Below are 12,312 nucleotides of genomic sequence, written 5' to 3' on the forward strand. Positions count from 1 at the left end.
TAATGGGTTTAATCATCGCCCTCTTGATGAGCTGCACTGCATGTCCTTGTTCACACATATCTTTGTGGCTTGGGCCAGTGATTCTGCAGGCTGGATTCTTAGAGGTGCATTGATGGGTCAAGGGTATATTTAAAGTCTTGATGGTACTGTAGTATTGCTCTCTCAAAAAGGCCATACCAAGTTTAACCTCCACCAATAAGCATGAATCTGCCCGTTTCCCCGCATTTCCTGGGGACCAGTGTGCAAGAGGATGCCTTCAAGTGCCTGAGACACATGCCAAGGGCTTTCTCTTGGTCTGAGCCTAGGATGAAGCACGGCTTATGGAATTTCACTGGGAAGAATGAGACACCAAGGAATGTGAAAATCCTGTGACTTGCCATTCACAAGGACAGGGGACACAGTGAGTGGGGTTTCGGGTCTGGGTTCGGTGGAGGAACTGGCTTGAAAGTCCATGCCTCTAAGGGTTTCAGCCAGAACTAGAAGTGCAAACCCAGGAAATAAAAAGAAGCAGGAAGGCCAGATAAATGTCAGGAAAGAAGAAAGAAAAGCAACCAGTTTCTGCCCTCGGTCTTGAGCGAGTCTGTTCCTGACGCAATAGCAGAACAGCTTGCAAAGTGCCTAGGGCTCCTCTTAGCCCCTAGAGTCCATCACCAGCAGGGGGTGCCCCTCCCTCGATCAGGACTTGCCTGCAGCTCTGGGACACCCAGGCCAAGGAAACACCTTCACCCTCAGGGCCTCTGGAGGTCTCCAGGCTCCCCTCAGGCCCAGACTTAATTTCTTTATACTAAGGTCATGAAACTTGAGTCCCAATTCAGTTTCAACCACGAAACTCCTGTGGAGCTTCCATCTCTCTAGGCCTTCGTTTATTTGCTGTTTAAAAATAATGAAGAAAGGGAAGGGAAGGCCAGACAATAATTAACATTTGTAAAGACCATTTTGGTTCAGTGCCTTATCTCATTGATGCTCACTCTATCCCCATTTTACAGATGGGTAAAAGAAGACATAAAGAGGTTAAGTGAACTACCCAAGTTCACCCTGCTGGTAAGCCAGGACTTTCTTGACAAATCCTGTGATCCTTCAACTTGACCACATTAAAAGATTCTACTATTGGTGAAATCTAAAAATTTTAGGGCCCATCTTAAAATAGCAAAGTAGTTTTAACTAGGCACTGTCAGATGCAGCTGGGCTTTGAATTATTACCTGGGCAGATACCTTGGTTTTCTCATCTAGGATAAAAGACAGTGGTGCCAGGATAGGAGCTATGAGCACAGAGAAGGGAACCCAACTAGCCCTTGAATGGGGCCACAGAGGGGTGCTGCAGGGGACTGTAGTTTTGGATGAGGAGCTGAACTAGGAGATTCCAAGTGCTCTTCCAAGACTCAGATTCTGATTCCCTAACTGGGATCTTTCCACTGTTTCAAGTGATGACTCTGAGCCATGTCAGAGCTAGAAGAGACCTTAGGCGACCACCCAATCAACTTCTCATGGTTCAGTTGTGGAAACTGAGGTCCACAGAGAAATGTCTTGCTATCATGTCAGATAGTTCCCCAGACAAGACTGAGGCCTGAGTCCCCTTAGGGCAGAGGAAATCTCTCATTGTTAAAAGAAAGCACCCCCCCCCCCACTGTCAATAGTAGTTACAACCTCTCTCACATCCCGGATTCAGAGTCCAACGACTTGCCAATCAACAAACGTTACTGGAGAGTTTGCCACAAACTAGTCTCTGCGCAAGGCCCTCAGAACACCAGGTGTCCGACTACTTCCTGCTCCCTAAAGTCACAGTCTATGGTGGAGGGGCAGGCACGCTGGGTCTTCAGCGTACTTCCTCCTGTGTGCTTTGCACGTAGTAGCTGCTCAGCGAACGGAAACGGAGGAACTACTTGTTACACTCTCAAGGAGAGCCCGCAAAGAGGCCTCAGGTGAAAAGAGAAAGGAGGATTTTTTTTTTTTTTCCCGGCCTCGGCTCTGCCCACCGCTCCCCAGCGCGCTGGGCGCGGCGGCGCCGGAGCATCCTTCCCTCCGCCTCTGTCCCGGTCCCCGCTTTGCGGCCGCTCGGCGCGCGGAGGGAGGGGCGCGGGGGCGCGCACGCAATGTGTCGGGGGCGCGCCGGCCGCCCGGGGACGCGCACGGGCTGGTCTCTGCCCTAATGCGGCGGCTGGCTGCGAGAGGCGCTGCAGGGGACGCGGGGGAAGTGGCGGCGCCGGCAGCGGGCGGCTCGGACAGCGCCCAGGCCCGTAGCCCGAGCCCTTGGAGGTAGGCGAGCGCGAACACCGGGGAGATGGGGGTGGAGAGTCATGGAAACCCACCTAGCGACACCTCTTGTTCCCGCCCTCCTCTCTCTGTCTCCATCCCCTGACCTGTACCCTTCCCCCTCCGTCCACCTGCCCATCCCTTCCCCTCTCCACACTGTCACCTGCCCCGGATCCATCCGATTCCATCCGTACACCCACCCCATCCCCGTCCAGCTCCCAGCCCCCTGCCCAGCCCAGCACCCTTTCTAGCTCGTTGGCCGCGTCCCCTCCCCCTTCCGACATCCTCAACCCTTTCCCTTTCCTCTCTGTCCTCGCCTCATCCGTGAGCCCTGACTGCCCTTGTACTTCTGTTTACCTCGACACCCCACTTTGGATGACCCCATGCCTCCTGTTTTTCCTACCGTACACCTCAGCCCCTTCTTGCCCTCCCCTATTCTCTTCCCTCTCATGCCCCTGCCAGTTCGTGGCCTGTCTCTCCATTCGCTCCCTCAGTTTCTGTCCTCCCCCAGATCCCCCGTGCTCCCCCTGTCCCAGCCTCTTCCCAGCTGCCTCTTGGTGTCCTCCCGCATCACAGCCCCTCTCAGGAACCCCGCCTTCTCCTCCTTGGCTGTTAGCTGGCCTGCCACCCGTCACCTTCCCTGCTGCCCTTTCTGGTGCTGTGTGGAGCCACACAGCCTGTACCCAGCCCTCCCTCCCTGGCCCCTGGCCCCTCCTTTCCTGCGTGGGGATCTCGATTGTGGAATATAACCCCTTTCTTCATGTTTAATCCTATTTGTGGCTTGGGGAAGAAGAATGCTGGGGTTAGTAGGCCTCTCTCTTATATTCCTCTCCAGCCTTGCAGTCACCCCGCTTCTCTAGCTGTTCAGGTTTGTTTCCTAGATGGAGCCGGGTGGGGGTGCTGGCATTGGGAAACTAGGATGGGAAAGGGGTAGGGTCCAGGGGATTGACTGAGCGGGCTCCTCCTGGGGCTTGGCCTGAGCCCTGATTAAAGGCCTGGATAAGGAGCTCTGCTGGGGGGCTGGAGAATTTTGGATTTTAGAAAAGATTCTCCTTCAGCCTCCAAGTCAGCACTTTGGCATCTGGAGCTGTCATGAGCGTGGTCCATCAGCTAGGCTGAGAGTGGGCAGAGTGCTGAATCACCTAGAATCTGGTCCCCGTGGCAGTCCCCAGCCTATCCTGAGCCAGGTTCTGCTCCTGACTCCATCCTTGGCATTTTGGCGTAGTGTGTGTGTGTGTGTGTGTGTGTGTGTGTGTTTTGAGTAGAGATATCTCCTCCTTCAGTGAGGGGGAGAGAACGACAATACCTCTTTTCTGCCTGCCTGTGTCCCTAGCATGAAGGCCTGCCTAGTGTGTCTCATCTACCCTTGGAAATGTGCTGATCCTTGCTGGGCCTCAATCAAATCTCCAGCAAGGCAAGGACAGGCCACAGGGCTTTGGGACCTGGTTGGACAGGAGTTTAATTGTTTGTGTGGAGCCTACGACAAGCTGGGAGCCCACAGGACTTAAAGCAATAGGAGAAGCCCAGGGAAAATGTGTGTGCAAGAGTGGAAGCCTCTGGGGATAGGGACCATACCAGCTGTGGAGTGGGAGCAGCGAGAGGAAGGCAAGCAGAGGTCTATCCTTCTGGTATGGGAAGGATCGCATGTGATGGAATTGTATTGCAGGAAGAGTTGAAGGAGATGAGAGGCCTGCTACGCAGCTAATGCATTTCACCTTTTGTCTTGATTGAGCTGGCACTTTGGTGGCACTTTGTCTCTGGATTCAACTGAAGGTGTGTTTTGTGTGTGTGTGTGTGTGTGTGTGTGTGTGTTGTGTGATGTGTGTGGAGAGACAGAGAGAGAGAGAATGATGCCAATAAGGACAGAGACTCACTCCCACTTACCCCAGAAATGTGGTTGCCACTGTGAAACAGAATGGCAGCCTGATTCCTGTCTTGGGGCCTCAGACAAAACCCAGAGGTTTAAATTGAGGCGTTAAGGACAAATTGCAGACAGACCCTGTCCGTTCTCTGCAAGGCTCTCTCACTTTAGGAATCCAAATGGTTGGACTCTGTCAGCTCCTGTGCAGTAAACTCTGAATGGGGCTTAGGCAGTGCCCGGCAAGGGGTGTGCAGTTGGGGGGAAATGGCTGCCCCTTGCTTTGTCACCCTTCTCCATCCCCTCTCCAGCGTGAGTGGGGGTGGGGCTGGAAGCTTCCCCTGGCATCAGTGCCTCAGGGCTGCCAGCTTTTCCGGGTACAAGGAGGAAGCATCACTTGCGGCCATTGGTGAGAGCTGATTGGATTAAGGTTCTGATGTTGAAATGCTTGATTGGAGCTCAGGTTAAGTGGGGGATTCTGATAACAATGTACGTATTTCCCAGTTTTGTGCAATGCATCTCACCCCTCACCCCCTTGTTTGGCATCACAAAGACTACAGAGAAATAAACCAAGGCACACGGAGGGAGGAGCCAGCTCCCCAGAGAGCTGGAGCAAGACCTTCCAATCGTGCCTAGCCAGCCCCCTGTGGGCTGAACTGGCTGCACTTACAAGGGCTGGTTCTTTCAGGCACACATTGAGGAGGTGGCTAAGAGCTGGGGGTGGGGTTCTGGCTTTACATTTCTGAGGGGGGTGGGCCAGAGGAGGGTCTGATTTCTGCAGTGAGTGAGGGACAGGATGCCAAGGCTCTGATCACTCTGTTGCAACTTGTTTCCTACCTCTGGCTCCACTCTTCTCTCTCAGGCTTTTTTGGAGGCCAGAGGCACCCTGAGATCTTCAAGACTATGCAGGAGTTGGGGCGTGAGAATCATCCCTTTGTCTTCAGAAAAAAGAAATTCTTAGGAAATCAGAGAAGAAGCAGAGATATTCAGTTTTCAGTCTGATTGGCTGGGGTGATGTTTGGGGTGGGGAGGAGAGAAGTGAGACGAACGTAAGGTCAGTTCCATATTCACTCTCATTTAACAAAGATCCAATAAGCCCTATAGTGTGCTGCTCTGCTAGGTGCCGAGATCATAGCGATGAAAAGCAGGCCAGGGTCCAATCTCTCCAAGCTCCCAGGTAATGGAGGAGGAAGACAGGTGATCAGACAAATAACACAGATAAGCTTGAGCGAGAACATCCGGAGAGGGGTGTTGCGCAGCTGGATCTTTAATTCTGGTGGTATCGGCACCCTGTCCTACACAGCTATGAAGAGGGCTTGATTGTTGCTACCCAGAATGGTAGCTCAGGGATGACTCTGAAGTTGACTGCCAGGAAAAGGGTAGGGGGTGAGGTGAGGTTCAAGGTCCTGTCATGTCCCTAGCTTGAAGGGCTAGAGGGGATGTTCTGTGTGCAGCTGAACCCAGCTAGATGCAGCTACAACCTGGTAGGGGAATACCCATAGGGAGCTTTGCGATGAGGTCGAGGCTGCTTACCTCTCCCAATCCCATCTTCTAAGCTCTTTAGGGGTAAACTGTGGCTGGATACGCTTAGAATGTCAGTGAGTCAGAGGCAAGAGCCTCTGGGAGCTACCCGTGTGTAGGGAAGACGCACAGGATCGTGCTCAGAAGCAAGGCAGGGAAAAATACTGTGAGCCCTGCTGTGTGTGAAAGGGTTTGGGGTTATGGGGAGGTCAGAGTCAGGTGGGAGTCATTGTTGGTGCGCAGAAGAGGTGGTTAGAAGCTATGTACTTGACCACAAGTTCCCACAAATATCCATAGCTGAACTAAGGAGAGAAACTCTTGGTTTCGTCTTTCTGAGTAGCCCCTCTTTTCCCCACACGCCCAGTTTTGTTCATTTCATTCATGTGTCCTGAGCCTTTGAATTTGGAGACACAGAAATGAAACCAAATTAAAACTCGGCACAAGAACTGCTATAACTGAGGTTACATGAATTCCTGGCATTGTAGGAACATGGCTGAGGGGTCATAGTGGGCAGTAGGACCTGGAGTGACTGCACCAAACTGTCTGGATAGACCCCTGCCTTGGCTTGAGCAAGTCGATACCCTGGGAGTTAATGATTGTGCGGGGTGCTTGAGTAGGCACTTCCACAGCTTTGCTGACCCAAGGCATTGGTTAGATTGTGCCAGCTTGAGAACTCCCAGGCCACCCTTTTTTCATTAGGTCTTGAGGCAAGCCAGAAAAAACAAAAGTGGCATAATAACAATAGTCATCATTATTGAGCTCTTTCTATGTGCTAGGCACCCTACTCTGTGCTTTCTATGTATCATTTCGTTTAGTCCTCAAAGGATTAACCCTACAAATAAGATATTGTTAGGATCCGGGTTTTACAGAAATGACAGATTCAGAGAGACAGTTACCTGTTGAAGATTACAGAACAGGTGAGTTGCAGAGCTAAAATCTAAACCTTTATTTGCTTGACTTCAAAGCCTATGCTTCTCTTTCATATGTTGTACTGAGCCCCACCTCCCACCCCACCCCCTAACCCCAGGTGGAAAAATTAAAAACTAGGATTTTTTATCCACATGCACAAGGCTTTCTAGGAAAATCTGTCAGAAGGGCTCAGTTAGTAGGCATTTTTGAGTGCCTCACTTTCTTCTGAAAGATAAAGAAATGTGGTTCCTGCTTTCAAATAGAAGAAATAAGACTGAGACATGTAAAACACCTTGAGAACAAGATAATACAGGATCTACTTAAATCTTCCTTGGTGCCTCAAACCTTGGACAGTAAAATTTCAAAGAAAAGCATGATCTGTTAGTTGGATCAGGTTGTTGGAGTCAGGGAGGTGACATGGCACAGTAGAAACTGTTCAGCCTTTGTGACCAGACAGATCTACGTTCAGACCCTGCTTCTTCCATTTGCTAGCTGCATAGCGGCAGCTCATCTGCAAAATGGGGATATTAATATGAATCCTGCAGGGCTATTACAGAAATTAAATGTGGGAGGATAGTGAAAAGCCCAATGTAATAATACCTTGCTGGTAGTAAATATTCATCAGATGCTAACTGCTGTACACAGAGGCAGTGGGAATGGGACTGAGCCTTGAGGAATTGGCAGAATTTGGATATGGAAGAGAAGCAGAGGGTATTCTAGATATAGGAACCATCAGGTGTATCAGCAAAAACCTGGGTTCAGATTCTCTGGGAAAGAAGTGACCTGCCTCATCCTGCCTGTGCTCCCTTACCCTCACCCCACCTTCTCCCTGATCCATGCAGGAAACTCTTGCAGGAAATGGATATCATCGTGAAAGGCATGAGGGGCCTTCAACTTCTGGCCCCACTGTTAATCTAAATGGATTTCTTTCTCTGTAAAATTAGAAGATTGCTGCAAGTTCCTGTCCCAAAGCCCATGTTTCTGGGATTTATGTCATTGATTAACTTCTTGTCCTGGCTTTCCTCTCCCACATGCAGTGCCATGAAAAAGTTGGAGTGCCTGGGGCATGGTGGGGTCATCTCCTCGTACCCCTATCATCCCCTCCCAGCTCCTGCTGCTCTCTTTCTCCAGGAAGCAGCTGTCTTAGCATCTGCCTTCTCCTCCTTCACCTGCTCCTCCTCACTCCTCCCCTCCCGGGCTGGCCCAGCCCCTCCTAAAAGGCCTCCCTGCCAGCCCCCGTTATTATGATGCTAATCATGTTGTTAATTTTTTTGAGATCCAGAAAGAAAGCCCCAATCTGTTCTAATGAATTTAATTAGAGAAGGGCTTGGAGAGCTTCAGAACCTCTTACCAGGATCACAATAAACAGAGTTAACGAGATAAACAGCCTGGGATCAGCCGCTCAAGGGTTGAAGGAAGGATTTCCCAGTCAGCCCTAGAATATGGAAGTCCTTGGCATCAAGCGTTAGAGGAAGGCTTCGTGGACTATGGCCCTCCAAGTGGGCTCCCTTTTGACCTATTTCTGCCTGCCCCACCCAGGCCCGCGTGCTTAACTTCAGACCAAGTTCTGACTTTAGGTGGCAGATGAACCTCCTAAGCAGGCCTAATTATTCTCATCATCATCACCAAGCACCTGGTATTTGGGTCAGGAGGACCACATCATCTTCTGGAGCAATGTGGAGGCTTATGAGACCCTGTCTCCTGCCCTATAGGTAGGTAGGTGGTAAGAGATATATGTTCAAATATAAGTAATATTTGTTAATTGCAGAAAGTAAGTACTAGAAAGCTGACAGAAGATCAGATTGGGCTTGGGCGATCTGGAAAAGCCTCTTGCAAGAGGAACTACTTGAGGTGGGTCTTTTTTGTTTGTTCGTTTTTAGATGGAGTCTTGCTTTGTAACCCAGGCAGGAGTGCGGTGGCATGATCTTGGCTCACTGCAGTCTCTGCTTCCCGGTTCAAGCAATTCTCCTGCCTCAGCCTCCCAAGTAGCTAGGACTACAGGCATGCACCACCACACCCTGCTAATTTTTGTATTTTTAGTAGAGATGGGGTTTCACCATGTTGGCCAGGCTGGTCTTGAACTCCTGACCTCAAGTGATCCACCCGCCTTGGCCTCCCAAAGTGCTGGGATTACAGGCCTGAGCCACCATGCCCGGCTGGTGGATCTTGAGATATCAAGACTTGAAGACTTTCTCTAAGGCTACTGGAGAAAAAGCAGGTGCAAAGGCAGTGCTATACAGAGGATCTTTGATTCCTGAGGATGAATGGCATGTCTTGGGTGGCGGGTGCATGTAATTCAGTAGTGAGGGATGTGGCAGGAGCAGTATATGGAGACAAAATCATAGAGAACCCTGAGTGCTAGATCTTTACTTATCTAATCTGGTTGCACTTCTGTCTCCCTGCTTTGCTTCTCTGAGCACACAGGATGCCCAGCTCTGGGAAAGGCCTCCTGGGATGGGAGAATTCTGGCCTTCATGCTGAGCCAGCTTTCCTGGATCCAGGTTAGGCTAACTGGAGTGGATTGACCAGATGCTAAGTTTTGTTCTCAGATCTTGTGATTTTTCTGGGACGAGAGTGAATGGCTGACAGAGCGATTCCAAGAACTTTTCCCAGTGATGAGAATTCCCTTTTTCTTTACTGATGCGGGCCAATTTGCTTTGGCAGTAGCATTTTAAACAGCTGTTTGGTGAAAGCTTCAATTTCAGGGTCAATGAATTTCATCATTCTTCTCTTTATATTACTAAGAATTCTCTGAGGTGTGTATTTGGATATGTGTGTGCAGGTGTGTCTCTGGGTGTGTGGTGCCTATGTTAGTAGAATTATTCCAACTAGATTTGGTTCTAGTTTTATCTTTATTTGCAATGTAAAAGTTATTAAATATTTCTAGGCCTTTGTTCTTGTTCAAACATGGAAGAGTCTTTCCTATATCTTACTGTGTGTTGACCATAAGCCAAATTCTTTGAGAATAACAGAATGTTAATTATGAGGAGGTATTATAGCTGTCTGTCATTTTGACAGGAGGTGTAATATTGAGGTAAAATTTTAAGCCCGTCTCCCTGCCGCCTGATTCTTGGAACATCTTGACTTGTGAGACCAGCCAGAGTTTTATTTATGGGCACCACCAGTGTTTACGCTTCTTGTTACTTTTCCTAGCCTGTCTGGGCTTGTGTGTAATTAGTAAATGAAGTTAGTACAAAGCTGTCAGGTATTGGCTGACCTATATGAGAGAAATTTATATGCAAGACATTGTTGTCACTGCCATTGTTATAATACCCATTGTGTGGTGTTTTTCCACATGTTGGAGGTGAATGCCTTTATGGAGGAAAATGCTTCTGAGGCCATAGTTGATTTTCCTATGCTGACGTAGGTAAGGACAGAAACTAGATCTCTTTCCCGATTATCATCATACACTGAGTGGAATTGAAGCCTTTGTCATTCACATAGGGAGCTAAACCAGGATTCTCTTGCTGACATCAGCCCTGGGATGTGCCCTGGTTTTGTTTTTATAAGATGTTCATTGCATCTGCAGTTATTATTTGAAGACCCTACTATGTGCATTGTACTCTTCTAGGTGGAAACTTGCTCTGAGAGAATCCTCAACTCACAAGATGTTAGAAATGTTTTAGTTCAAGATAGTTATTTTACTAATCAAGAAATGAAGACTCAGAAATGTGGCATGACTGACTTGTGGCTACCTGACTGGTTGCTGGCAAAAGCTAGTCCTGGCAAAACCCACATATGAACCTGGTAATGATACAAGATGATTGATAGGTAATTAAGTTTCTAAAGCATGATCTAAACTAGAAGTGCTTTGGGGTGGCCAAGAACAGAGGAAATCATGTAGATTAAAGTCTCTGGGGAACGATCTGAAGAGGGGCTGGCTTGGGCCTCTAGAGACAGGTAGGACCTGAATAGGCAAAGATAAGGAAGTGGCATTTCTTGTGGGGAAAGGAGTGCCCACTCAAAGGATTAGAAAAGGGAAACATCTAGTGTGGTCAGGCATGGTGAGTTGGCCAGGCTGCAGCAGTGGAAGGTGCAGTCTGGGGCCAGACTGTAGCAGACCTTGACTTGCTAACTGAGGAGTGACTTTTTTGGAGCTGATGAGGAGTATTTGAAGCTTCATAGCTGAACACACCTTGCTCTGAAGACAACAAGATTGTGGTGTTAGAAGTGGATAGGAAATCCCTTCCAGGCACCTGATGGTTTCTGAGGGAATAGTTTCTTCTGAAGGGGTGTTTGGGGAAGCCGGAGTGCTGAAACACGCTGGGAAGTAGCTTGTCGCTGTCCAGAGTGCTGATCTGACCTGAGTGATTCTTCTCAATGATGCAGGGTTGGAAAGTAAAGCCAGGGAGTGCTTAGAACCAGCTAAGGGGATCTGGAGAATGATTCTGGCCAGGACTAGGCAGCATGTGGGCTTTTTATCAGTAAACTAGTTACAGTGTCTGACTTCATAGTCTGTGATGAAAGTGAAAGTATGGAGAGACTGTGTGTCCATGTATACATGCTAAGATGAACCAATTTGTAGCCCTGTAAGTTTTGTCTTAGAATTTTTGTGTTCACATGAGAATCCCAGCAAATTGCTGCTTTCATTATGAAAATGCACACCCTCTATTCAACATTCCACAGAACACCTAAAACCTCTCCAACAAACCAGGGGAGAACAGCAGAACTTACCAGAATACCCTACTCATTACTTCAAACAAAACATCTAAATGCTTTATATTAGTGCTTTCCAATAGAACTTTCTTTAATGATGGAAGCGTTCTGTATCTGCACAATCTAATATAGTACCCACTAATTACATGAGCACTTGAAATGTGGCTAACATGTGCAGAAAGCAGAAACTGGACCCCTTCCTGACACCTTACACTAAAATTAACTCCAGATGGATTAAAGACTTAAACATAAGACCTGGCACCATAAAAACCCTAGAAGGAAATCTAGGCAAAACTATCCAGGACATAGGAGTAGGCAAGGACTTCATGAACAAAACACCAAGAGCATTGGCAACAAAAGCCAAAATAGACAAATGGGACCTAATGAAACTCCACAGCTTCTGCACGGCAAAAGAAACAGTCACTAGAGTGGATCGGCAACCAAGAGAATGGGAAAAAATTTTCGCAGTCTACCCATCTGACAAAGGGCTGATATCCAGAATTTACAAACAACTCAAGCAGATTTACAGGAAAAAAACAAACAAGCCCATTCAAAAGTGGGCAAAGGATATGAACAGATACTTTACGAAAGAAGACATATATGAGGCCAACAAACATATGAAAAAATGCTCATCGTCACTGGTCATCAGAGAGATGCAAATCAAAACCACATTGAGATACCATCTCACGCCAGTTAGAATGGCTATCATTAAAAAATCTGGAGACAACAGATGCTGGAGAGGATGTGGAGAAAAAGGAACACTTTTACACTGTTGGTGGGAGTGTAAATTAGTTCAACCATTGTGGAAGACAGTGTGGCGATTCCTCAAGGCCTTAGAAATAGAAATTCCATTTGACCCAGCAATCCCATTACTGGGTATATATCCAAAAGACTATAAATCGTTCTACTATAAGGACACATGTACACGAATGTTCATTGCAGCACTGTTTACAATAGCAAAGACCTGGAATCAACCCAAATGCCCATTGATAATAGACTGGATTGGAAAAATGTGGCACATATACACCATGGAATATTATGCAGCAATCAGAAATGATGAGTTCGTGTCGTTTGTAGGGACATGGATGAATCTGGAAAACATCATCCTCAGCAAACTG

At 48.2% G+C, this 12,312-nt stretch overlaps 1 protein-coding gene across 43 annotated transcripts in view; it reads left to right on the top strand.

The window, feature by feature from the left end:
- Positions 1 to 2,140: 2,140 nt before the first annotated feature.
- Positions 2,141 to 12,312, top strand: part of NFASC (neurofascin) — a 206,451-nt gene continuing 196,279 nt past the window's right edge. For all 43 annotated transcript variants that reach the window (XM_035280869.3, XM_078356980.1, XM_008985521.5 and 40 more), the window contains exon 1: positions 2,141 to 2,253. Coding sequence is in view for 31 of the 43 variants with exons in the window: in XM_008985521.5 (XP_008983769.2) it covers positions 2,147 to 2,253 (107 nt within the window). In the remaining 12 variants the exon portion in view is untranslated. The remainder of the gene's footprint in view (positions 2,254 to 12,312) is intronic.

This window comes from Callithrix jacchus, chromosome 19 (genome assembly GCF_049354715.1).
Source record: "Callithrix jacchus isolate 240 chromosome 19, calJac240_pri, whole genome shotgun sequence".
Classification (NCBI taxonomy): Eukaryota; Metazoa; Chordata; class Mammalia; order Primates; family Cebidae; genus Callithrix; species Callithrix jacchus.